We start from the raw sequence: 26,860 nt of genomic DNA, 5'->3' as shown, positions 1-26,860 counted from the left end.
GGAATGGGAAAGTGAAAGTGAAGTCTTAATAAGAAAGTAGCAGAGCTAGTCTGCTACTAGACTGCTCTGCCTGGAGGCAGGAACAGAACTGGAGAGAGAGGGCGTCCCACATGCCAGACAAGAAGAGGAAGAAAATTAGTTCCTGCCTCCCTGATTGGACGGTGGGAATCACCCAAGACGTCCTCCGCCTCAGAGGGAGAAGCACCAGGTAGTTCACTCCTATAACCATGCCCACTGTAAACCATTGATTTCTGAGAGTTATTTCTGAGAGTGTACAAAGTTCTATTGCTTTTAGTTGTTGTTTTTTAAATCTTTAGAATGTAGTGTTTTTTTATTTCACTGTTCTACTCTTGAAGTTTTACATTTGAATTTATAACTTCACCAAATACTCGAAGCAATGTAGAAGTAGAAAAGCAACTAGGAAATGTGAATACACGCAACAGAACTTGAAGACAACCAAAAAAGCTTACATATATGGGAAACTTGCTCTCAATGGTCACCCCAAAATGCCATGGAGATCGCAACAGAATAACTACAGCGCTGGGCAGAGTAAACTCTGAAACTGTCCATGTGAAACTTCAATGCGTTTGTTTCTCTGCGAGGTTTGAAAGATGCAAACAGTGGGTCAATTTACCTCTGCAGGATCCTGCCAGCCTAGCTGCATAAACCTTGTAATTCCTTCTGTTAATCCAGCCCCCCAGAGGCATCTTAATATTGGAAGAATTAAAGTAATTCTGCATGTCGTTTATTAATTTCAGTCACTGAGCTATATAGGCAAAGTCTTTGGTTTTTCCAAGTTTTTGGGATGCAACAGGAATGCAGCCGGCCAACTGTTCTTTGAAGATTGCATCTGCACACCTAAAAATCATAATTTCATTTAGCAACTTGCTGTAAACTGCTGACTTGCAAATGGGAAAATGTGCACTTCCTTTGGTGATTCTGATAGTTTCTGAGAACCAGTTAGGCCAGTTTCACACTAATGTATATGGAAATTTAATGCTTCTCCTATATATACACAGCTTTAGCGATTAGCACTATTTTTTAAAAAAAGACTGGTGAAATGGTTTCAGTGTCAAATGTTGTCTTGTAACAGTTCCTAGCATAACTTTATACAAAACTAAAGCACTGACAAATACAGTGGAGAAGAAGTGAGGTACTTTTGCGTTCAAAATACTTATCAAATATTTTAATCAGTTATACATTCTTCAGTTGGGGGAAATGTACTTCAGTTTTACTTTCCAACTTGGAGACTGTCTCGTATCCAACAATAAAATCAAAAAGAGTCCAGTAGCACCTTTAAGACTAACCAACTTTATTGTAGCATAAGCTGTCAAGAATCACAGTTCTGTTCGTCAGATGCATGCATCTGACAAAGAGAACTGTGATTCTCAAAAGCTTATGCTACAATAAAGTTGGTTAGTCTTAAAGGAACTACTGGACTCTTTTTGATTTTGCTACTACAGACTAACACGGCTAACTCCTCTGCATCTGTATCTAACAATAAATACAAGCACTCTGAATTGCCAGGGATAGCAGCACAGACATGAGTAGATACTTTATCAAACTTAGCACAAAAATATTTGACAAATTGCATATCCAAGGTGAAAGCTTGATGGGGCTCCTTAAAGAAATGCCAATGGATCCAAAGTGATTCTGGTGCCAGTGTAGTATGTTAGTACAGAGAGAGGCAGCAAAACAGACCTGAGGTTACCGCTCTAAAGTGATGTAAACAAGTGGGGTATGAAAACAAGAGAGTGAGGGAAGAGCCATATCAAACCACAGTTATCTTCACAGCAAGGCATATTCCAGTCGCAGTTCAAATCCAGAAATCTTAATGTTTTGTAAAGAGATTTCTAGCACATTAAAGACCATTAAATGAATTGTAGTGTAAACCTTTGTGAACTAAAGATCACTTCCTCAGAGGCAGCCTCTTAAATTGCTGTGTGAACACACAGACTCTCTCACACACACACACACACACACACGTACAATGAAAAGGGGGAAAGTTCCTACATGGCATGGCCAGAAGGCCTAGAAAATGCATGCATCATGACTGTAACCCTACATTCATTCCATTGTTCTATGTGTTGAACCACTGCTAATACTGTGCCTTGATTTCATGTTGCAGGCACTCTAACCATCTAACCATCACTTTAATTTCTCCCTCTAGCAGCCTGAGAACACAGATGTTATCTCTTTCTTTGAAGTTCACTGAAGTGACCTTGTACTGTCTGAAATGTTGCCGTTTCTGTTATGCCTCTTTGTCATGTCTAGTTTGATGTATAAACTCCAGCAGAAGTTCCCAGACTCTTTCCCGCTCGAACCTGTGGTTTGGGAGGGGGGAAATGTTTGAGTATTTAGAGCTGTACTTTTCTCAAGTTTCTATTCCTATCAAGGAACCGTGTACTGCTTGGATGCTTTCTTGCCTCTGAGTAATTCTGTGGACATAAGTATGGAAAAATTGGATTTCTGAATAAAAACAATTTAACCAAGAGCTTGGACTTCTTGTTGCAATGGTACAGAGACCTGTTTACCGTATCCTGTCATCCATAGCCTGACAGCATGAGAGAGAAGTAAGTGTATCACAATTGTATGTAGAACGTAGAAGATCAAAAGCGGGTATAACCAGCTCTCAACAAACTGCCATGGGTGTTAGGCTACCTTTCTTGCTTTGCAAATTTAGCGACTGAAGCGGAACAGTTGTATTCTTTACTGAGAACTCCACTCTTAATGCTTGTTGAGCACTGAATTCTACAGTGTCATATTGGCTAATGAATTTTAACTCAGTTTAAAAGGTGCTGAACCAGTTCTGGAATCTTTTTTCCCCCCAGCAAGGCAGGAAAAATAAAAAAGAGCAATTCAATACCAATCAACTCAAACCATAATCTTGTTTTTGCCATCATTCAGCTCACTGGACATCCAGGAGTAGCATGATGCAAGTAAGACCTGCTATAATACCAGATCAAACCTCTGCCAATCATTATGAGCATTTCCCCCCCAGATGGTATCAGTAGCCAAAATATTGGAGCCTGGATTCATCTACCCATAGGCAGAGATTCCACAAGGCAGAGATTCCACAAGGCCTGTTACTCAAAATCCTTTGTAATTACAGACGTCATTAATTGAATCTCAGAACTTGCGCTAACAATGCATGTATATTTTAGTTTCAGTACCCACCCCCCACCCCTGCTATAGCCCTTAATGGATGCTAATGCATTCTTTGAATTTATATACCACCAACCCCTCTTGTAGATGCTATTTGGGGCACCATCAGCCAAAGGAGGACACACAGAGAGCACGTACAAGGCATCGGATTCAAAGCATGAGGCTTTTAAAGCATGACACATTTTATTTAGCTTAATTTTTGTCTGAATAATTTGGGTTCAATAAACGCATCCCAATGGGGTGGATGACAAATCCCAGAAAGTGATACATATCCCATCTGAGCTGTTGAGCAAAGAGTAAACCATTGGATGGGCCGTTGATCAAGCTCAATAGTTCAAGCTGCCAAAGCCATCACTTTGTATCTATCCAGCACATTTAGAGAGCAATTGTATGCATACACCATGACTATTATCTGGGGTTCCATCCAGAGAAGACTGCCTGTGGAGCAGTGACAAGGACAACGGGCAGAAGAGAGGCCATCTTCCGCAGTCTTTATGTTTGCTCTGCAGTCTTTATGATTTTTCTTCTGCTCTAATGAGGAAAAGTTGCTTTTAAGGCTGAAAGAATTAAATGTTTTTTTTTGCCTTCTCTTTCAGTTCTATAAAATTATTTCATCCATGTTTTGACAAACGGGGGTCAGAAATCTAATTCTATGACTAACAGTACCATGCTAAACCATTCTTTCTGAGTCCACTGAAGTGAATTCCTTATGGCTGCACTTTAAGAATACTGAAAGGATATTTAGTAGGTGGCTTTCGTTACGAATAGTTAATGGTACCAAAATCCTTATGTTGATGGAGGGCTGAGGATGAGATGTTTGTCTAAGGTCACCTAGTGAATTCATGGAGGAGATGAGCTTTGAATCGTAACATCACCTCACATCTGTAGCTTGGGTAGCCTAGTGGTTTTGGACCATCAACACCACTATGGCAATACAGGCCACTCTTTCTAAAGAACAACAGCAGGGCCATGCAAGGATATCAGAATAACATGTATGGGGAAAATAAACAGCAAGGCACCATTCAAAACTCCTTTCCCCACCCTCCAATTGCAAAAGAGCCAATCCAAACCTGTCCTAACCTTGACTGAACAAAAGGAGTTTCTAACAGTGATATGAACGTCATGTAGGACAGAGGTACGCATTTCAGGGATAAGATGTCACAGTTGCTACGGCAGCATAAGCTCTTGCTTATAACGACATTTCTCAGTAACATCAAACTATAAACATTTAGCTGTTCAGTTATAGCAGAATGGCTGCTGCTAGATGGGAGGGGGGGGGGAGAACACAGCAAAAAATTAATGAGTCTCTATTAAAGGAATGAAGGGGAAGGGGCAAAACGAATGCTTTAAGTGCCACTAAGTTTGCATAACTCTTTCTATTTTCTCATGCGTTATTTTACCCGCCTTGGGCCATCTCATACCTCAGGACATCTCATTTCACCTTCTGAAGTCAGATGCCCTTACACTGAAAGCTCTGAGTCTGTTGATTTAGACTCAAAACACAAATACAAGCAGGTAGAATGCACTTTTTTTTAAAAAACAACTCGAGAGAGGGAAAATGTTTCAAGCCCACTGTAGTTGCTATGTAGGGTTATTTGTTACCAGGGAAACAGCGTATATCTAAGTACTAATGGCCTGTCCTTTTGCCAGGCAACAAACAGCCTTGTGATGCAACTGCACCTGTCTCAGCTATGCGTTACTATGGAGATGCTCTGGTTACTATGGTTACCATCACGCTAATCGCCTAGCAAGGGCAGACATACAGCCGTCTCTCGTGAAAGCCCAGCTGTTCCTCCCAATCTCTGCCTGAAGATTGATCGTCTGGCCATGTGACGGAACGCCGCTGCGCAACAGAGATGCTCGAGAACTTCATTAACATTACCTGAATTACATTATTGTGTATGTTGCTGCAAAAGGGAAGAAAGTATATTTGAGAGAGGAAATATGCAAAATAATAATACTATCCTAAACGCCCATTTATAACCATCAACCCACAGCTTTGGCAGTAGACACATTTGAAGGCAAAAAAGACTCACATGTATATTTTTTTGCAACAGGTTACAGGGTGGTTGTTTTTGCCTAATGTTGCCCTAGGCACTTTGTTTCTTTTTTTTTTTTTTTTTAAGAGCAGCCCTGCTGGACCAAACCAGTGGTCCATTTAGCCCAGCATCCTGTTTCCCACAACAGCTAACCAGATGCACTAGAAGGCCCATGGATATGCTCCAAGAAAAAAATTGTTATAATTTTGGATCTTGCATGGAAGGGGGAGGTTATTGCGATCGCTGGTTTTGGGGGAGGACACCACCAATTTGCGATTTAAATCTGTGTGATTTTTTGGGTTCTAGAGTTCCGGGACTACTATTTTCAATGGGGAATGTATTCAAGTGGCTGGGGCACCTGTGCACAGAACACAGCCCTCCTTCTAATCCAAAGTGTTTCAAGCAGATTGAACAAAGGGGTTTGATTTTACAAACTCATGATATAGGTGACTCTCATAGAGAAGTGCACTTTTCTCTACTGATTCCTATGGGGGGAAATGGCAGTCAAGTAGCAGCCTTGCAGGAGAGCACCAGCCAGCCATCAACATATAAAAAACCCCTTGTCTGTATTCATTTTAATATCCTACTCTTACAGTGACTGACTGACAGTAAGAACATCTTATCTTTCCACTGAAAACTCTGCATTTTCCATAATTCCTTGTTTGGATCTGTTTTTTGCTTCTTTTCACAAAGTGAGGAAGGAGTAGGAGGAAAAGAGAACCACAGCTCTGCCATTATTCTCCATGGAAGGCTTGTGGGAGCTGGAGCAGTTATTTTTTAACCAAATGACACCCAAATTGCAACATAGATAGTGCTGCCTGTCCACTAAAGAACCCCCAAGTTTCAAGTGAACTGGACTGGGGGAACAATTCTACGAGCACCTGAACAAGGTGTCCCCAAACCATTCAACTTGCAGAGGAAACTTTGTTCCCACAAACGAAGAAGGGAAGGAGGAGTGACCAATCACAGCTCTGATGGGTCCTGCAGCTGAGTTGAGCCAACCAGGAGCCACCCTTCCTGAGCCACTGCCTCGAAAATTTGAAGAAACAAAGAAAAAAACAAGACACCTGCTACTGATGGTAAGCACCAGAACACAAAAATCTACAGATTTTTTTGGAGCGTACGTGTATTTGATAATGCCTAAGAATCCCAGATTTTTGTCACTGTTTCAAAAAATCACAGTAATGACCCAAACCAGTGATTTTTACACACATATTTTGCTCAGGAATAATGGAATGCACTCCCCTACCCATGGCCCCAAATCTGCTCCTCCATCCCACAATTAGCATTCAGAAGTATACTGCCTCTGAACACTGAAGTCCCCTTTGGCCATCGTGGCCCACAGCTTCTAATGGGCCTCTCCTCCGCAAATCTGTCTCACCTCTTTTAAAACCATCTAAGCTAGCAGCCCTCATTACATCCTGCACAGCATGTGTCATTTAAACTATCCTGATGTATCATGGGAGCAACCTTAAGAAGTTATACTTAGAAGAAAGCCCCATTTTAGTCATATTCCCAGGCAAGTGTTATTAGGGTCGCAGCCCAAATCATTTCTTTCCTAGATGTTCATTATGAAGGAAGCAACTGATCTGATATCCCATAATTATATACCTTCATTTCATTGAGTAGGTCACAAACAAGCATTACTCTGCCATTGATACTTGAATGTCTAAAGTCACACACTCTAGCTGCAGTTCACTTTTTCCAAAATAAAAAACCCCCACCCCACACACACACTTTTTTTCAAAAGGCATGCACACACCTTGGCAAGTCTCATAACTATACTGAGTCGTCTCACAGAGCAGGTAACCACAACAAGAAACTGCTTCCAGTCACCTGGAAGCAAAAGTTTGCATAAGATGCTATAGCTACCACTGACAATGCAAATCTCAAACACCCGAGCAACAAGCCAGAAAAGACACCTCACCAATACTGTGCTTTCAGAGCGTTAAAGATTTGTAAAAAGCAGGAAAAGAAGGAAAACCTGGATTGATTTTTTGTATTTTAAATTTCAGCTGTTGCCCCGGGGGTACAGGAAGCAGATTTTTAAATATCGCATCTACAGAAGCACCAACAACTGAGCCTGCTGAGCTACAATGAACATGCTGGATTCCACCAAACCTGGTAAGGAAAACCACAAGTCCAACAAACGTTTTTCTGCACCTATTCAAGTTTATGATGCTTTTCACAACTGTTTTAATTCTTTATGTTAGGGATGGGTAGAAGGTATTATGCAGTCTGCCAGTCAAACACAGAGCAATTTGGGGAAGGGTGTGCGCTGAGGTTCAGCGACATCAGCTTTGCATGCAGAAGGTCCCAGGTTCATTATCTGGCAACTCCCCAAGACCTTGGACAGTCATTGCCAGTCTGAGCAGACAATACTGACCTTGTTAGACCAATGATCTGGCAATATAAGGATCCTTCATGTGTTCATTTCATCCAGGCTACTCTTATATGGTTAAACAGGACTGGACACTCTGAACTATTTAACATAGATCTGATAAGCTTTAACTCACATAAAACTAAAGTCAGCTTACACAGCCATTGCCTGAGTGAACATTTCAAAGAGATACAAAGAATTGCCCAAATAAAAGTATATTCGAATTATCTTACCTTTGATATGCCTGAGGAGATGCGGGAGGTGTGCTGAACACGTGAGAATATGGATGATAGGGAGTCTTTTTCAAAGCCTGGATAAGGTTTTGTCTATATTCTGGGTCTATACACCATAAAGACCCCTTCCCAATACTCTGCAAAGAAGGATGCAAAAAAGAAAAAAAAAGTTAGCAACACATTTACTGAAAACTTCTGAAAAGATTGACAATATGCCTTCTTGTACACAGAGAACAACAAATCTCATTTCTGTGTCATGCATTTTAGATTAGGCGGTGCCGTATTTCACTTTTAATAGTCAAAAAGAACTGAGGAAGATTGGATATTGTAAGGAATCTGAGAAAATAGCTGTTGCTAAGCTTGGTCCAGTAGTTCTCTGGAAATTCCATCTCTTTCACTTACACACCACACTGAAAGATCATAATTATTCTTCAATACCAACTGGAAGATAAATAAGCCTCTCAGACAGGGAATATAACTACTATTTTGTTTTAATATTGTGAAAGAAAATGGGAGGGATTTTTTAAAAGGCAGCCTAGCTTAAGCCTTCAGTCGGACATTATTGCCACTCTAACACAAAAAGTTAGCTGATCAACTTTTCCTGCACCTAATTCAACAAAAGCATAAGTAGAGCTGAAAATAAAACTTCAGTTTAAGGTCCGAGAGATCTGGTATTTTAAGCTTCTAGGCTGGGAGAATCATCATCCCATTAAGTTTGTATACAACAGGAAAGCTTTTGCCAAAATTTACTGCCCATGAAGTTCACACAACTCCTCTTTCTATTTCCTTGAACATCTGGCCAAGAAGCAGAAGTTTCAAGGACAAGGTGGCCAAGCTGAACCTTGTATGGATTAACTCAATTCACAAAGGTTTTTCTCTACACTATAAAAAGACTGGCTGGTTCCCCAGCTTTGGCCACTTTGCCCTTGAAACTGGCCTGGCCCAACCACCATGCAACTACTACTGCTGCTAGGACTGAAGACAGCAGTTGTGCCAATGTTTGACACTGAGCCGTCAAGTGCTTAGTACCCTTTTATCTATTCATTTAAAACTTAGCCACCTTTCTACCTTGCAGGAACTCAAGGCGGCATACAATATAAATGAAAGAACCATAAAACCAAGTTTTAAAACACAGTTTAGGACTGCCAATAAACACAGAAACAAAGTTAATTAAAAACAGACCTAAAAGCAGTTCCTAGAGGGAATATGTTGTATAACTGCTTCAGCTAATCACTGCACAACTGCAGGCTACTACACAACCACTAAATGGCACCATTTTCTGATGTCACCAGGTATACGTGAAGTTTCTTGGGTCTTAATTACCCATGCTGGCATAAAAGAAGGAAGGATTGTACCGGTGCAGTGAGACGCATTTATGGATCATACCCTCTGACTACCCACCGGGGTTTCTGACAACCTCTTTCACTTGAAAAACAGCCCTCTCCATTCCACCATACACGGCAAGCTATTTCTAAAAATGCTTTGTGGCCCCTAAAGTAGCTCCCTGGATTGGAGTTCATGCAATTAAAACAAATCAAAAGGGTTCTTACACTTATTGTAATATAAATGAGAGCAAGAATACCTTTTCACCCAAACAAACATCAGCTATGCCTGAAATGACTCAACATGTTCCTGCTCCTAATTACTGTAAATGCTTTTCATAATAACTCACACATGGCTGAATCCTGTTATCGTGAACACTTTCGAAAAGAGCTGAGCGTGTTTTGAATCACTTTCAACACTGCTCCCAGGTAGAAGGAGAAAATGTGCAATCATCACAAAAGGCTGATCACATGATAGGACTTCCTATTTTAACAAAACCACAGAGAAGTTCTCAGAACCATGGACTTCCTCATTAATGACATGTCAGAATATCCAGAACAAAATTCCAAGCTGAAGTATCCTTATTGCAGCAACAGAATTGTTACATTTGGGCCAGGACGTTCTGAAGGATTTTTTTTTAAAAAAAGCTCTTGTGAGAAGTTGTGAAGAGCTTCTTGCCTGACTTTTCCAAATCAACAGAATTCAGGCCAATCACTTAGAGATTAATTTCCATCTTCCGACATTTGGCATGCTACTCCAACAACGCTCCAAAGCCAGAAGTCAATAGTGTCTCTAATCACAAGCCAGGAGGAAAAAAGCCCTTTGATTACATTTGTCTCCAAGGCAACAAGTGACTATGGAGTGGATTAACAACACCCTGATAATCTCAGCAATGGAATGTTTCAAACTCCTTGACCGTATTTCCTCTCAAGATGAGAAGTGGTCATTTATCCATTTGTTTCACTCTGCCTTCTATCATTAAGGAAAGAAAATGTGTGTTATTAAATCTCCCCTTGACATCTGGTAAAACTTGCCTAAAACAACTAGCCCATAAAAATGTTTATTAGCCCACATCTGATTCTGAACATTGCCCCAGACTGCAGATCAAAACATCTGCACAAAATCAGGCCAGGTACAAGCAAGCAGATGTTTCTGCAAATTTAGGGGAACCTTCACGTTGGCAGAAAAAAATCATAGCAAGAAGGGGTAGTGGTGGTGGTGGTGAGGATAAACATGCACTCTCAGACTAACCTACATCACAGGGTTGCTGCAAAGATAAAATAGAGCAGAGGAGAATAATGTAAATTGCTTTATTGAGGCACAAGCTTTCATGAACCACAGCTCTCTCCGGCAGATGCATATGACGAAAAGAGCTGTGGTTTTTGAAAGCTTATGCCTCAATAAAGTGGGTTAGTCTTAAAGATGCTACTGGACTTTTTGCTATTTTGCAAATACAGACTAACACGGCTAACTCCTCTGGGTAAATTGCTTTGTGTCCACATTAGGGAAAGGCAGGGTATAAATAAAGTAAAATTTAAAAGACCAAACACAAAACAGTTAAAAACAAGTGGGGACCTGAAAGGACTTGCAGGAGGCCTGTAATTTTCTTCTCCACCACCATGTCCCTTTTCTCTTCCCTGCCCCGTGCCGCCCATAGCCCCTCTCCCTTTTCCTGCTTCTTTCTCACCCAGCTTTGTCTGCCCTCCCATTACCCCTTTCCCCCCTTCCTGGCAGCCTCTCCCCTATGGCCCTGTTGTATGGCACTGGCTGAGGTAATCCAGCTGTAAGCTGGGAATCAGAAAGTGCTTGTGAGAATTCATTTTCCCCTGGCTCCCTTCCCCACAATATTTCCTCTTTCCTTTCTCCTAGCTCGCTCCTCCATACCCTCCTTACCCTACGTCCTTCTCACCTTCAAGCCCACTAAACAACTTATCTTTTATCTGCTCTCATCTTCATCTATCTATATTGATTTACTTCATTTATATACAGTTTTTCTCCACAATGGGGACCCAAAACAGCTTACATCATTCTCCTTTCCGCCATACTATTCTCACAACAACCATGCTAGGTAGGTTAGGCTACAAATGTGTGACTGGATCAAAGTCACTCAGTGAGCTTTCACAGCAGAGTGGGGATTCTGAAACTCTAACCAATCTACTACACTACACTGGGTTTGGGAGGGGGGTGCTGTTCATCAGTAGCAAGCAGCCAGGTGTGAGAGAGTCAGGCAAGTCAGGTGGTATTAAGTTGCTGATGGTTGTTGCTGGGACTGGCCCCAATGAGTTCCCCCTCAAAGGCCTAAACAGCCATGGAAAGAGCCCTTCCCCTCCCACTGCCTTTTATTGACAGAAATTAAGCCATGGATGTTGTTGTGGTTGCCTAGCAATGATCACTGAGAGAATCTGGTTAAAGCTACAGGCTCACGTTTTATCATCTTAGTTTTTTTTTAACCCCCAGTGTAGGGTTGCTTTTTAAAAAAAATAGATTTCAGATCTTTCTGCAAGCCTAGGGCATTCTTCAGGTGTGTAGAAAGATCTGTATTGTCCGTTCATGGCTCCAATATCCAGATTTAAGCATCGTCAGATCTCTGCCACTTGATAGCCGAGATTTCATGATACTGCCTCACAAGACCTCAGTATCCATTTTGCTTTGCCTGGGAAACCACAGGCAATATATAACCTATGGTTCTTTGCAATGAAACTGAAATATGATCAACGGAAGAAAGAGTGGGAGAGGCAGGTGGGAAATGCAGACCGGGGGGGAAGGAAATTCTCCTCCCCAACATATTTCATTGGTCCCTCTCTTATTCACCTATATCATGCAAATGTATCCTACAAGCACCCCTCCAAACTTTCATAAAGTTTCAATGGGTAAGACAACCATTGCTTAAGTGGTAACTTCCAATGATATATTATGTACATATAATAGGCTGATAGGTCTGTCAGTAGGATGGTCTGGCCAAATGCTGAAGAAAATCTTCAGCCCCATTCAAAAACCAAAGGTGTAGGGGATTCAACTGGACAATGAAATTGACCAGTTTGCCATAGGTGTGCGCAACCTGGATCCAGGAGTTGAGGGAAAAGCCAGATTTTCCGGATCCAGATCCCTAGATAAATCTGCGTAAATCCAGGAAACACGCCTTCAGCTTTTGGCTGGCTCCTTCCTGGACTTCTCTCACTTTTTTTTCAAGAGCAAAGGGGGAGTAGGGAGTCAGGCAGGCAGGAGCGAGGGGAAGTGAGGCAGGGAGGGGGAAGTGGGTGGCCGATCTATGTAGGAGCCCTCCTTATCTGCCTGGCTTCTGTAAGTAACACTGGTTCATCTGGGCTATGTTGCAACAGTGTCCCTTGCTTCACTTTGATTTGGGTGGAATTCTCTGTTTTGACATGATTCTTTAGTTTGATCTTGGTCCCCTTGATCCACTTGGGTTCTGGGGGGATTCCATCCATTCTCTTGCATCAGTTTGGCTCTGGGAGGATTCCTTCCATTCTATTACTTCAGTTTGGTTCTGTTGGGCTTCCTCTTGCATTTGGGAGTGTGCTTTTGGCCACTGGCAGCCATGCCCCTATGTGTTTCTGCCTGAGAGCTTGCTTGGAAATGTTTTCCCCATAGGAAACAATGGAGAATGGCTGGGGACACCTTTTTCAGAGGCCCATAGAATTGGACCTGGGGGTCCAATCTTCCTGAAATTTGGTGGGTCTTTCGAAGACAGGAGGTTCCTACACATTTGGTGGAGTTTGCTTGAAAAATGCCCCCAACACCCCCCCCCAGAAAGCCCCCAGATAGTTTTCCCCATAGGGAATAACAGTCAAATAAATCTGGGATTCTCTGATCTGTCTTAACTGGATCAGAGAATCTTTCTGGGATTTCAGGAATCCTGGGTTCTTTGGGGATCCCTGAAATCTGGATACAGATTTCTCAGATCTCTGCGGGGTGAGCACCCCTAGTTTGCCATATAGTTACATGCAAATCGTTGGAAATGGCTACTTTGGAGACAGCAGCAGTCTATCCTCACTCATCGCCTAGTTGCCTAGAGGCACTGTTACTCACCACCAGCTACTACACAAGCAGCTGTTCGCAACTTTGCACAGCTTTTTCTTACTTCTAAATGTTGTCTTCCTCTCCTCACAGCTTCAATGGAGAATTATCGTGATCAAGTTCCATTATTTGTTCAAAATATATGCCATGCAGCAAACAATGCGAAATATCTTGATGCATACTCTGTCATTCTCCCCACTGGAGCACACTTTACAGAAACATGAGGGTTTGAAATCAAGCATATTGTTTTTAAATTACTTACAGTACAATCCTATGCAGAGTTACACTGCTCTAAACCCACTGAAATAAATCCGATACAGTGCTATTCCAGTTTAAGCCCACTGGAATGAATGGGCTTAGACTGGAATAACTCTGCATAGGATGGCGGGGGATGTAGGTATAGAAGCAAGCATAGAGCAAGATAGATTTACAGTGAGTAAATGTAGTATTAGGCACAAAGGCTAGCTTTTTTCTTAGATTCTCAGCATCATTTTAATAAAAATACGTTATAAGACCTTATGATTAAAAAGAAAGGCTTGTGGGCATTTCCTGTTCAAGTCTTAGAATACAGAAAAATATCTGAGCAAGATTCCAGTGGTTGAAGATGGACCTTTAATAGCCTTGCCCATCCCCTGACTATGAAACATAAGTTATGCAAATTAAGCATAGTTTCTTGTATTTTGTTTAATTGCTTGGGATAAGCATTTACCGCGAAGTAAATGTTACCACCAGCTTTATTTATTTTTTATTTTATTTTATTTGGATTTCTATTCTGCCTTCCCCACGAAGGGCTCAGGGCGGATTACAACATATTAAAACACATCAGTTTATACAGTTAAAACCACAAATAGATTGATAAAAACATAGTATATTATAACATATTTCACATATAAAAATATAAAGATATATATTCAGATATATATGTAGATGGCAGCAATCGACAGCAGCAGATACAACTCGACATGATAAGGTGGTGGGCAACCTTAGTAGAGAGGGATTCAGATTATAGACTGACCAGGATGGCCTTTAGGACACCCGAACATTGGGTTCTAGTGAAGCCTTTGCACAAAGACAAACATTTCCGATGTGGTTCTCAGGGCCAAACAAGATGTCCACCCAAAATGAATGCAAGCTTGTCAGGAAATATGATGTATAGCCACAAGGTCACACAGGCTTGGATTCTATGAACAAATTTAATGCACACTAAATAAAACATTTTCTGCAGAAGAGACTGCTAGAACTTCCATTTGTGCAAAATCTATGGTTTTCAAGGAGCCCTTGGAAGTGCTAGCAGAAGAAGCACTTCCCACAACAGAAACAATATTGATGGGGCAGAACTCATTCATAGGATCCAAGCCACACAGGTTCCCTTCTTCACAGTTTTGTTAAGTTATCCTGATAGTTCACATGTATGTTATTCCTTTTCTTTTGAAATTTAGAACTGGCAGCCTTAATAGTTTGGCGCCATACCTATATTTTGCTCTCTAGCTTGCAATATGCTTGAAGAAATAATATTACAGATGCTAAATGCCCAGATGGTGCCTTTAAAGAGAAAATGTTTTGTTACTATAATGTACTATTCTATTCTCAGTGCTTAAACCTAAAAAAGTTTCGTTAGAAATTATGAGTTAGTTGAATTTCCCCTCAGGACTCCACAAAAGGTCATATTTAGTCTTAGTCAAAAGGTCATGTGTCTTCTTTCATTGCTTTTCAGTAAAAAAAAAATAATGTTTAGGGTATACTGGACACCACAGCCCCTTTTTAGAACATAGCCTAATTGCTGGTGCTGTAGCTTACAGAACATGTCTCTTGAAGCATATAATTTGGACATGCCCAGTTATTTGAACTTTTTGGGAGGAAGGTATTACTTATATTAATTTTGCATTAGAATATGCATTGATTTTTTAGAATGTTTATGAACTTTTAAACTACCTGCCTGGAACCTGGAACGTAATTGAAGGCCAATGAAAATGGACTTTCCATGCCCTTACTACAGCTAAAAGTCCTATATTATAAGATGGAGAGACAAATACACAACTCCCATAATTCAATAGATGGAGGACATTACAGCTTTATCTGTACTCCAGAGTATGGCATACAGGTGACAACTGTAGGAGAACTTATTTTTAGATATTTGGAAACATTTTATGGATGCTTAGGTGTACATTTCTCATTATTTTTTTCATATTTTTCTGTTGTATACAAAGCTTACTTTAATCCCCCCCCCCTGCATTTTGTATGGTTGCAGGGGGAGGGGAGGTTAAGAACCAGTAGACCATGAAAAGTCAAGATTTCAGTAGCACCTTAAAGACCAGCAAGTATGTTTTCAACAGTCAACTTCCCATTGTCTGACCCAGGAAATCTTGTTGGACTTTGAAGTGCTACTTAACTCAGCACCAACACATCTACCCATCTGAAACATGTTTCCACAGTGTAAGATAATTTTTTTTTAAGTTATGAACATTATACTGTTATGGTTAACTACACTTTATGGATTTAAAGCATTCAACTGACCGAAATGCAGCATATAAACCTGCCTGCCAACATTTCACAGATGACTACAGCACACACACACCCCTTGTACTTCTGGCACTCCATATTCTTAGACCAAGGCATATCAGCCTGAGGACCAGCACTGAACATTGTTGAAGAATCTACACCCAGATGCACATCTGAATGATTCAGGAGGGCTTTTTTACACAAGTAGGAGGGCTGTACTATACAGAAATGGTTCAATAAGATGCTTTGGTAAAGGGATAGGACTGTAGACTATACTACTTTTTACTGTAACTACTATACTACTATAGTATACTATACTACTATAACTGTAAGAATGCTTCTACTGGATAATTTATGCACCATTTACTATGCCATATTTAACTGCTTATGCTTGCTCAGCATTGTTTTAGTTCCATATTAGATTTCTACTTGTTTTCAAATTTTATGCCATCCAAACTTTATTGCATTTTTTACTGGATCTCCTAGCTGTGGATCATATTGACTTGCATTATGTAATCCACCTGGAGTCTCAGTGAGAAAGGTGGAGTATAAATAATGTAAGTAAATATATAAATATTCATTTACTATGGCCTTCCACCAAGTTCTGGTGTTGGCACCCTGCCACTGGGAAGGGTAACTGTTGCTTGCTCTTATTTAAATTTAAGAACTGTTAACAGACTACTTATCATCGCAAGAGATCTGGTTGAATTGTGCTGATTACGGTACCCAATTTAACTTCATTTGCTCTTAGAAGAGCCTGTTGTTTTGAGAACAAGTCGATGCCTGAAACATTCAAGAACATGCTAAAAAAGGTTTTAAAAGGTACCTTAACTTCTCCTGAAGAGGAACAATAGGAGCAACACCAGTTCCACCATTCTGGACAGGAACCAGAAAGCAGCTGCCATTCCCTGACAACTAGCAACAATGGTAACCTGAAGTGATCCTTAAAGCAGAATTCATACATTCCACTTGAAGCATTGTTCAAGCATGTCTGTGAGAATACAGAAGTACAGTTGCATTTCAGCTTCTCAGAACATTGTCTTGATGGTGGAGACTGCCATCAAGTCATAGCTGACTTATGTTGGGGTTTTCAAAGCAAGAGACACTCTTGTGTCTCTACACCAGACGCCTGGACGCATGGTCATCAAGTGCCGGGAGATGCAAGGTTAGCTGGGAAGCGTAGTTTTAAAAGACAGAGCAGGCAGAGATCGCTCTGGAGGGGACAGATTCTCTCACAGCCCTCCACCACCTCTGGTGTGCCAGACTGTCTCCCCTTCCAGAGTCTTTGCCCTGTCACCTTTGATGCTTAAAACTTTGAATTAACTGAGCCTCGGCAGGGCAAAGGCTCTGGAAATGGAGACAGTCCAGCACACTAGAGGCAGCGGAGGGCTGTGAGACAATCCATCCCCTCCAGAGCAATCTCCGCCAGCTCTGTTATTTAAAACTACACTTCTTGGCTCACATTGCATCTCCCGACACGTGAAGAACACGTATCAGAAGTAGAGAGACTCTAACAGAGGTGGTTTGACATTGCCTGCTTCTGCAAACCTGGTCTTTGTTTGATGCCGCCCGTCCAATTACTAACTAAGGCTAACTCTGCTTAGCTTCCATGATCTGATGAGACAGGGCTTGCCTGGGCTATCCAGGTCAGGTTGTGATGATCTTAGTATAAGTTTTCTGTTAAAAGGCTTAAACCAAGATCATTATAAGTTTAAATCTTTGAACAGAAAACTGCTTTGCTCTAATTGTGGTCAGGAAAATGGGTGCTCCATTTCAGAATTCTATGCAACCTGAACAGAGCAGCCAAGTCACACTGGATTGGTCTGAACGATCACATGGAATCTAAGTGATACGTTTGTGCCAGATCTACATCTACTGCCAAATCTGTTTTGAATAATAAAGCTAATCACTAGGATGTATGAAATAAGACAATTGCCTCTGAGCACACCCAGAGAGCTTTCCTCACATACACATGACCACAAAAATATAATCCCCACACTTTTACGATAATTATGGTAGACAGCATGGCAGCCTTGATTTGCCACACCTCTCTCTTCACAAGTTAAACACACTACCATAACCTGGATACCATACAGCTCAAGCCCTATCCCTGACATAGACTTGAGCAGTCTGGGCAAGCCAGTCATCATCCACAAACCAGGCTGTCACGAGTAAATTAGCCGGAGTACAACTCTGCCGGGGTACCACTTTCCACTGCTCCCAAAATAAATTCCAAATGCTGTTTTAAAAATGCCAAGTATTTCAACACCAAGAATAACAGATTTCTTTTACCACGGTTAAACGTGCACACACACTGATTTTATTACAATTAATTTTTATTCATCACCTGCTTTCCTCTGTCATCAGGACCCAAAGTGGCTTTTCACATCACTCCCCCTCCCTCCCAACCACCTTGAGAGAGCAGATTAGGCTGAGAGGCTGTGATGGGTCACCCAGCAAGCTTCCATGGTCTAGGGAGGGTCCTTGGTCCTAGTCAGACACTCTAACCACTACACCACGCCAGTTGGGAGCAGGGCACATAGTGTTACTAAAAGCCCAAAAGAGTGATGCAAGCCCCATGCTAAGTTGTACAGAGTTTAATCCTCCTGACAGGTGCTGATCTATTGCACAGTCCTTAGGCACAACAAACAAACAATTTTTATCAGACAATTCACCCTCTTTAATCCATGATCCCTTGCATCTCTCTAGCATCTCATGCCACAAAACCAAGCAGCATTTGTGAATTTCTGATTATTTGAATGTTGCAGATATTCTCTCACAAACCAGTTATTCAGATAAACAAAGCCTAACTGCACCTAACGGCTCTCGCTGTGCAAACAGAGCATCTTTCTCGCTGGGTGCTTGCAAAGCCAAAATATACATCATATCCTCAAAACAGAGAAGGCAGATGGATAATTCAGAGGTGCTAACCCTTTTGGTCTCCCATTGACTTCAGGCATTCAGCTGTGAAGATTTTGGCCATGCATCTGGTGATGGGAGCACATTAAAAAGGTTGCCATGAGAACATGAATCCACCAGTGAAGCTTGTTCACCCTCCCGAGACTTTAAAAGAGTCGCAGTTTTGTGTCTCCTCATTGTCCTAATGGGACTGACTCAATCCCGGCTCCCATAAAAGCAAAACTTACTGGCACACCAAGGCCAAGAAACCAGAGACTGAGAGACATTAACAGGCCAAAAACCAGCACTGGATTATCCAACATGTATAATTTCAGCAACTGCATTTCCATATGCCATCTTAAACTATGGATATACTTTCCCAATAAAGCTGTGTGTGTGCACGCGCGAGTGCACCACAGTGATTTCATGATAAATGCTGTTATCTTCATAAAAATGTCCATATACAAAGTGTCCATTTATAAAAATGTCCATCAAATTAGACTTTCTAGGCAATGTACCACAGAGGAAATTGCAGCTCTTTGAATGCTTAAAGAAATGTTCCCTTCAGCTTTTCGGTGCACCTGAGGCATGCAATAATCTCTGAGAAATGCACTTTGGGGAAGGAACATTGACTCAAGTAATGCAGCTGCTTTTCACTAAAGGAAAAGATGTGATTTTTTTTTTTTTAGAAATAAGTTGAACAGCATAGATTCAGTAGCTTCCTGCACTAGCGCGTGCTAAAATTCCTAGAGATCTTAAAACTTGGTAAAGCCTGCACTCCTGGAAATAAGCAGGTCACAGACGAGGAATTTAACAAATCGAGCCTACTGTGACCATTTATGTCTTGTTGAATCAGCAATGCAGTGGCTTATTGGTTGCCCAGGGCAGAGCGGCCCTGCCACATATAAAAAGGGAACTTGCCCAATGATGAGTATTTACTTTAAAAAGCCAGCTTTGTCCTATGCATTCTCAAAGACAGAACCAAAATGTGCTTCCCTGCCAGCAACTGCTTCCTCACTTGAATTTTATCAGTCCCCTTTCCCTTCTAATCCTGTTCAGCAACCTCGCAGGTGTGGGGCAGGCAGGGAGGGAAAGAATCTGTTTACACCAGAATAAGGGAGTCTAGTCAGTCAATCTCTTTATTATGGTCATAGACCACACAATAATAGCATACAACCTACAGTCAGGGTAAGAAGGGAGTCAACAACTTGGGTATGAATTCAAGGCTGCTGCTTCCATTTTGCAAAAACATGTAAAAACTTACTTCAAACAGTACCAAGATTTTGTCGAGTTGGTATTAAAACAAGCAAACAAACCTGCACTGATTCCTCCATGCTGTTTTGAACTTTTAAAACACAGCATTAAAAATTGGCCTTCATAGTATGTGACAGACAGCTAGGAAGCACGCAATACCAGCTTGACATTGATCACCCTAAGTGCCACTTTATGGCTGCCACAGGTCTCACCTGTGGCTGCTGATACCATTTTAGAGGAGAATTTAGCCATTTAAAAAATGGCTGCAAGGACCCAAACTTGATTTCAGTTCTGATTGGGCTCACACCACAGTGGCACCATGTGATCGTGTCCCCCCTTCCCAGCTGCTTTTCAAGGGCCAAAATAGTTGTGGGGGGCTGTTATTGCATTTGAGAAGGCATAAGGGGAGAACAAAAATGCTTGGTGACACGATGCTGTGGGCCCAATTAGGCCTACAAAGAAATGTTTAAAAGCTAATTTTCTCCTCTAAAATAGCATTTGTGCCCATGGGTCCCACCCATGGCTGCTGTAACATGTAGTTTGGTGCTAAACTGGATGGCAAGGCGGCATTAAAATGTTTTCAGTAAATAAATAATGAGATATCACCACCTTGAAATGCAGACTACACAATACTGTAAAAAGCAGTTCCATTATTTGGACAACTCCTAAGGGCACGGCTTAATACAGTTGACATCCTCAGAGGTTGCAGACCAAAGGGGGGGGGGTGTTTACTTGGAATAATGTGCACAAGTCACTTGGATGCATTACCAAGCAAATGTATTTAGGGTTACATATTGGACAACTTTTGACACTAACACAGCTGCTCTAGCTTATCTTTTAAAATAGGCCTGCAGTAGTGAGAAAGTTCTGAGAAATACTATTTTGTTGAACAAATACAACTGCAGAAGAATTCTTTTTTTAAAAATCTAACCACTGATATTAAATACACACATAGTCCCTCTCTTCAAATCCACTGTAATCTCACATACAATATTACCAATAACCACTCACGCGGCCAGTAGATTCTCTACACCCCTTTCAAGCATTTTTAACAGAGTGGAATGTTATGCCTGCATTGACACACAACACATTAAATAATCGTTTTATTAAAAACTATGCAACTTTAAAATCCCAAACAGCAGTATTTCTGAATGACACGTGTCAGCCTACTTTTATACAGAAGAACAAAGATTGCTTTTTAAGACAGTGAAAACAACAAGCATCACACACATGTACAGCTCAACAATGCTTGCCTTTTATTTTGAATTCCACCTCCATAAGACATTTCATAAGCCTTATTATCAGAGTCTACTAGGAAAAAGGCTTCTGTCTGGAAGCACAGGATACCCATCACAAACACATATTCCACAATCCTTTGAGTTAAAGCCCTAGTAGACTGACAGTGCTATTCAAAGCAGAGTTGCACATTTCTAAGCCCAAGGGTTTAGAAGAGTGTAACTCCAGCATTATTACACACAATAGCATACTACATGAAATAAATCAAAGGCCCCTGTGAGTTCAGCACACCTACCTATACAGGACTATGCCTATTGCCTCACTGCATGATTACCAGTTCTGGTTTTGTGTTCTTCAAATTAACTTCCATAGCAAGTGGGGTAATTCTGCCACCTCTGTGTCATGTTGCAATCACACCATTCAGTCAGCCTCAAGGGAAAGATATGGAAGTGCACCTGTCTTTGAGGAGGCTGCCTGATGTGTGTCTGTGTGAATCGCTGATCTAAAGCTGCCTTCCTTCTATTCGAACAAGAGGCATGCTCAGAAGCAATTCACATTTTATTTATCTGTTATAGCATCTCTCCTTAATAGTAGGCCCGAGATGGTTTTAATGAAAGATCATGTCTGTGCCTAAGCACAAACATGACAATTAAAATGAAAACAAAATCAGAAAACCCACCACCAATAGCCCAATCTATACAGTATAAAAGAACAGCAAAATCAAACATTAAAGTAGTCTTAAAAGCCCTCTGGAACAGTGTGGTTTTCTTTGCTCTCCTGAAAGTGGATAAGGAAATGACAGACCTCACTTCTGCTAGTAGCACCTCTGGAACAACTGAAAATGCCATGGCCCAGGTCGCCATAGAAGAGCACAGAAAGAGGGAGCTGGCAGGAGTAACACAGTTCAAACACAAGCTTATACAGGAAGAGATGATCTGTCAAATACGAGGCTTAAATCAGTACCTTATAATGGAAGTCAATGGAATCAGACTGGAAGCCAATGCAGCCACCATAAGACAGGCATAACTTGACTCAAGTACAAGAAGTGGGCTCCACAGAGAACAGGTAATTTTTCTCTCTGCCATATTTTAGAAAGTAAAACTTTTGGGATGTATGAATGATGTAGGTTTTCAATCACCACCTGCAGCAACTGCATAGGTACAGCAGGCCCACAAGGCACAGTTGGCAGAACGAGGAGTTAGACATCCCAAAATGATAGAATAGACTGTACCAGTTTACAGTGCAGGTGGGGAATGCCATTTTTAATGCTCTCCCCATAATCCATAATAATATCCATCACATTTTTATCCCGCCCTTCTTCTAGAGAGCTCACAGAAATGTACATAGTTCTCCCTTCCTCATGTTATCCTTGCTACAACCCTGTGAGACAGGTTAGGCTCTCAGAGAATCACGGGCAAGCTTCATGGCAGATTCGATACTGGAATCCAGGTCTCCAGAGCTTACTCCAACATTTCGGTTACAATACCTCACATGCTCTCGTGAGATAATTATTAAGTTGAGGGGGAATATTTAAGAATTTACATAGTACTGTTTGTTTTCAAATGCAGCATCTTGCTGTAATCCTTACAGCAGCCCTGTAAGGTAGGCCAGTAACATCTTCACATTGCAGGAAGAGGGTCTGAGTTGGAGAGAATGGCTCAGCTAAGGACACCCAACCTCATGATATCAGGGCACAGTGAGACTTTAACTCTACCTCTTAGACCACAGTTCATATTCTTAGCCACTATGATACTAGCACTGTAATAACAAACAGTGTTGTCCAAACTGCTCCTTGGTGAGTTAGAGAGAGCTCTGCAAGCAGAAAAATATTACCAATTCCCCACTTAATTGTTAGTATCCATTCTACCTTCTCAAGACTTTATCAATTCATTCATTCTTCACAGTCCATGGAGGTGTCAGGATTTACTCAGATAACCTAGCAGCAACGCAATGATTCAACAACAAACAAACAGCTAGGTCTTAAGACAGCAACAAACCTGAGATACTTAAAATATTTCTATGCCACTTTTCTGTGCAAATAGACAATCATCGATGCATAGGGGCTGTCAGTGCTAGGACAGGAGTAAAGACAGTAATAAGCATGAAGTGGGATACAAATATCACTTTAACAAACTCAGGTCTTTCAGAGTATTTAAGGACTGAGAACAGCTATCATAGTGCCCCTCCCCTCCATGTTCACACCAATGTTCCCCCATCCTTATCCATTCACTATAACCTTCTGGGTTTTCAATACATGGGTGTTCCTGATCCTGCCACCGAGTGTGAGCAATGATAGGTTTTCATGTAGTGGCTGCCCCTACAATTCTGGTACTCGCCAAAACCCAGCTCCATTTCAGAAGGTCTTCTTTTGAAGAGCTGCCTATGATTGTAGTTAAGGAAGTTGCAGAAGTCATTTGGGATTTTAATCTCTTTCACATCCATCTTTTTTTATTTTGACAGTTGGCTTTTATACCGTTGAATTCTAACGTGTTGTAACTTGGCCTAAATCCTAGGGTGGGGACAGAAATCCAAGTCAATAAATTGCAGCAAGTTGACAGCATTCAGATGACTATCAGATGCTGACCTGGGAAACTAAGCACCGGCTGTAGGCCCATCAAGACAACCCTGGAGCTTATCAGTCTAAATTACATTCTGAACACCTCTGGGGCTTACAAGCCCAGCAGGCTCTTTCTGTGGGGAACAGATCCTGGTATCAGTAGGAGAAATGGGATCCTCCTTTTTCATTCTGCCACTCCCTATGTTACAACCTTGGGCAATTTACAATGATTTCCCAGAATTTTGATGGTAAGCTATTGCTTAACTAATGCCATGAGCTCAGCAGGTGGCCTTGGGTAAGCCATTCCTCTCAACCTCAGCTCCCCAGTTGTATTGTGGGGATAATAATAATATTTACTTTGTAAAGGCTTTCACGGCCGGAGAACAATGGTTGTTGTGGATTTTCCGGGCTGTATAGCCGTGGTCTTGGCCTTGTAGTTCCTGACGTTTCGCCAGCAGCTGTGGCTGGCATCTTCAGAGGTGTAGCACCAAAAGACAGAGATCTCTCAGTGTCACAGAGATCTCTGTCTTTTGGTGCTACACCTCTGAAGATGCCAGTCACAGCTGCTGGCGAAACATCAGGAACTACAATGCCAAGACCACGGCTATACAGCCCAGACAATCCACAACAACCAATATTTACTTGTTTACTGCTCTGGACGAGGCACTAATCTGTCTAGAAGAGCGGTATATAAGCGCAATTATTATTATTATCATCATTACTATCATCATTATTATTAATATTAATATCATTATAATCATCATAGAAATCACAGAGGTGGAAAGGGTTGTCTAGTCCAATTCCCACTGCTCAAAGTAAGAAATTGAAAACTAGATCTTGGACAAATGACTGCCCAGCCTTCACCTGACACCTCCAACAAAGAGGTGTTCACCCACTCCCTCCCTCTCCATAACCGGCCTCATTGTCAAACTGCTCTTACCACAAAGACATTTCTCCTAATTTCAACTGGAATCCAGCAGCAAAGAACAAAATCTTGCCCTTCCACCATACGGCATCCCTTAAGGTATTTTGAAGAGCGTGATCATGTCCTGTCTCTCTTCTCAAGGCCACACTTACCAGTTCATTCAACCTCTCCTCATATATCACTTGATTTCTAGACCCCTGACCATCTTTGCTGCCTTCTTCTGAACCCTTTCCAGTCAGTTCACACCCTTTGTGAAGTACAATGACCAAGAAGCAGGCACAGTAAGGGGTGAGGTTTGACAAGCACAACACGGAGTGGAAATGTTACTTCTTATGACTTTGATACTCAGCAGCATAAAATCCTATTCGCTCTTTTTTGCAGTTGTATCACACTACTGACTCATGTTGGGCTTGTAGCCCCCAGACCCACTTAATGTGTGTTACTGCCAAACATACTTGATTTTTCTACCCACATATCTGATTCTTTTTACCTAAATGCAGATCAAGCATTAGTTCTCTGGGCAAGGCCAGAGATGAAGAAGATTCAGGTATTCTTGCCATAAAATAACATTTCCAGCTAAGATGCTCCCATAAAGTTCAAGGAGGGAAAGAGAGAGGTGCAGCATCAAAGCATCATGAGAGTTTCCTGGAATAAGCACTCTCATTTTGGTTAACTGCATTTTTAATACTATCTCCCTCAAAGCTATCAATATATCTAATTTTCAATGTTACCTAATTTGAGGATACCTAAATCCAGATACTGGAACCCTGGACAGACAAGACAGCTCTTTCTGTCTTGAGAAAAGTCAAAGGTCTGCAGAAAAGTCAAAGGTCTGCAGAAAAAACAGGGGGGGGGGTAACCCCCTACTCCCCAAATGGTAAAAGCAGTACTTGTAACTTCAGGAAGCAGACGCCTTCAGTGACTGTTACTAGGCAACCACAACAGTATTCAAACCTTGGTTTCTGCCCGGAAAAGTCCAGTTGAGAGGGAAGGGCCTTTCCTGGGCTTTTTTAGCCTTTGAGGAAGGATATCCTGGGGCCAGTCCTGGTAGCAGCCACTGGACAACATGCTACTACTACTTCTACTACTACTACTACTACTACTACTACTACTACTACTAACAATAACAACAACAACAACTTATATACCGCCCTTCAGGACAACTTAACGCCCACTCAGAGAAGTTTACAAAGTATGTTATTATTGTATTGTCGAAGGCTTTCACGGCCGGAGAACAATGGTTGTTGTGGGTTTTCCGGGCTGTATTGCCGTGGTCTTGACATTGTAGTTCCTGACGTTTCGCCAGCAGCTGTGGCTGGCATCTTCAGAGGTGTAGCACCAAAAGACAGAGATCTCTCAGTGTCTTTTGGTGCTACACCTCTGAAGATGCCAGCCGCAGCTGCTGGCGAAACGTCAGGAACGACAATGACAAGACCACGGCAATACAGCCCGGAAAACCCACAACAACCATATGTTATTATTATCCTCACAACAAAACACTCTGTGAGCTGGGTGGGGCTGAGAGAGCTCCAGAGAGCCATGACTAGCCCAAGGTCACCCAGCTGGCTTCAAATGGAGGTGCGGGGAATCAAACCCAGCTCTCCAGATTAGAGTCCCGCGCTCTTAACCACTACACCACTAGCTCTCATGTAACTTGCATGACTCACCCAGATCTGGCTGCTTCTTACTGTTCAACAGCAGCTGCCCCACAAAAACTGGTGTAGTATTTAGTTTTAGACTAGGATCTGGGAGACCCAGGTTTGAATCCCCATTATGCTGTGGAGGCTCACTGGATAACCTCAGGCCAGTGACGTAATCTGCCTAACCTACCTCACAAGATTGTTGTGAAGACAGAGGGGAGCAGAATGATGTAAGCTTCTTTGAGCGACCGATATGGAGAAAAGAAAATGAATAAATATAGCTGAAGGAGGCAGATAAAAAGTAGATTGGTAGGTAGGGAAAAGAGAAGGAAGCAGAGAAAGGTGATGGTATGGGGGCTGCAAGGGGGAATAGTATAGGGAGGATATACAGGAGAAAGTGAGGTGCCCACAGGTCTTTGGGGGTTCCCTACCATGCAACTTAACCATACTCAACCAGCACTGCGCAACTTGGCCAGTGCTCTCCTATGGAGAGGCCGCCAGGAGGAGGGAAAGCTGAAGATAGGGAGCAGATAAAAGTAGGTTGGCAGGAGCGTGGGAAAGAGAGAACGAAGTAGGAAAAGGGGAGAGGCTATGGGGGCTTTCAAGGAAGGGGAAGAGGAAATAGTGAAAGGGGGGATAAAATGCCTCCCAGAACCCTTTGCGCCCCCCCTTTTGT

General features: G+C 41.8%; 1 protein-coding gene across 3 annotated transcripts in view; it reads right to left on the bottom strand.

Moving 5' to 3' along the window:
• Positions 1–26,860, bottom strand: part of FOXN3 (forkhead box N3) — a 178,987-nt gene that overhangs the window by 118,594 nt on the left and 33,533 nt on the right. For all 3 annotated transcript variants that reach the window (XM_054972628.1, XM_054972629.1, XM_054972630.1), the window contains exon 3: positions 7,818–7,954. In XM_054972628.1, the coding sequence (XP_054828603.1) occupies positions 7,818–7,954 (137 nt within the window). The remainder of the gene's footprint in view (positions 1–7,817; positions 7,955–26,860) is intronic.

This window comes from Eublepharis macularius, chromosome 2 (genome assembly GCF_028583425.1).
Source record: "Eublepharis macularius isolate TG4126 chromosome 2, MPM_Emac_v1.0, whole genome shotgun sequence".
Taxonomy (NCBI): domain Eukaryota; kingdom Metazoa; phylum Chordata; class Lepidosauria; order Squamata; family Eublepharidae; genus Eublepharis; species Eublepharis macularius.
Note: the sequence above shows the minus strand (reverse complement) of the source record. Positions and strands in the feature narration are given on the sequence as shown.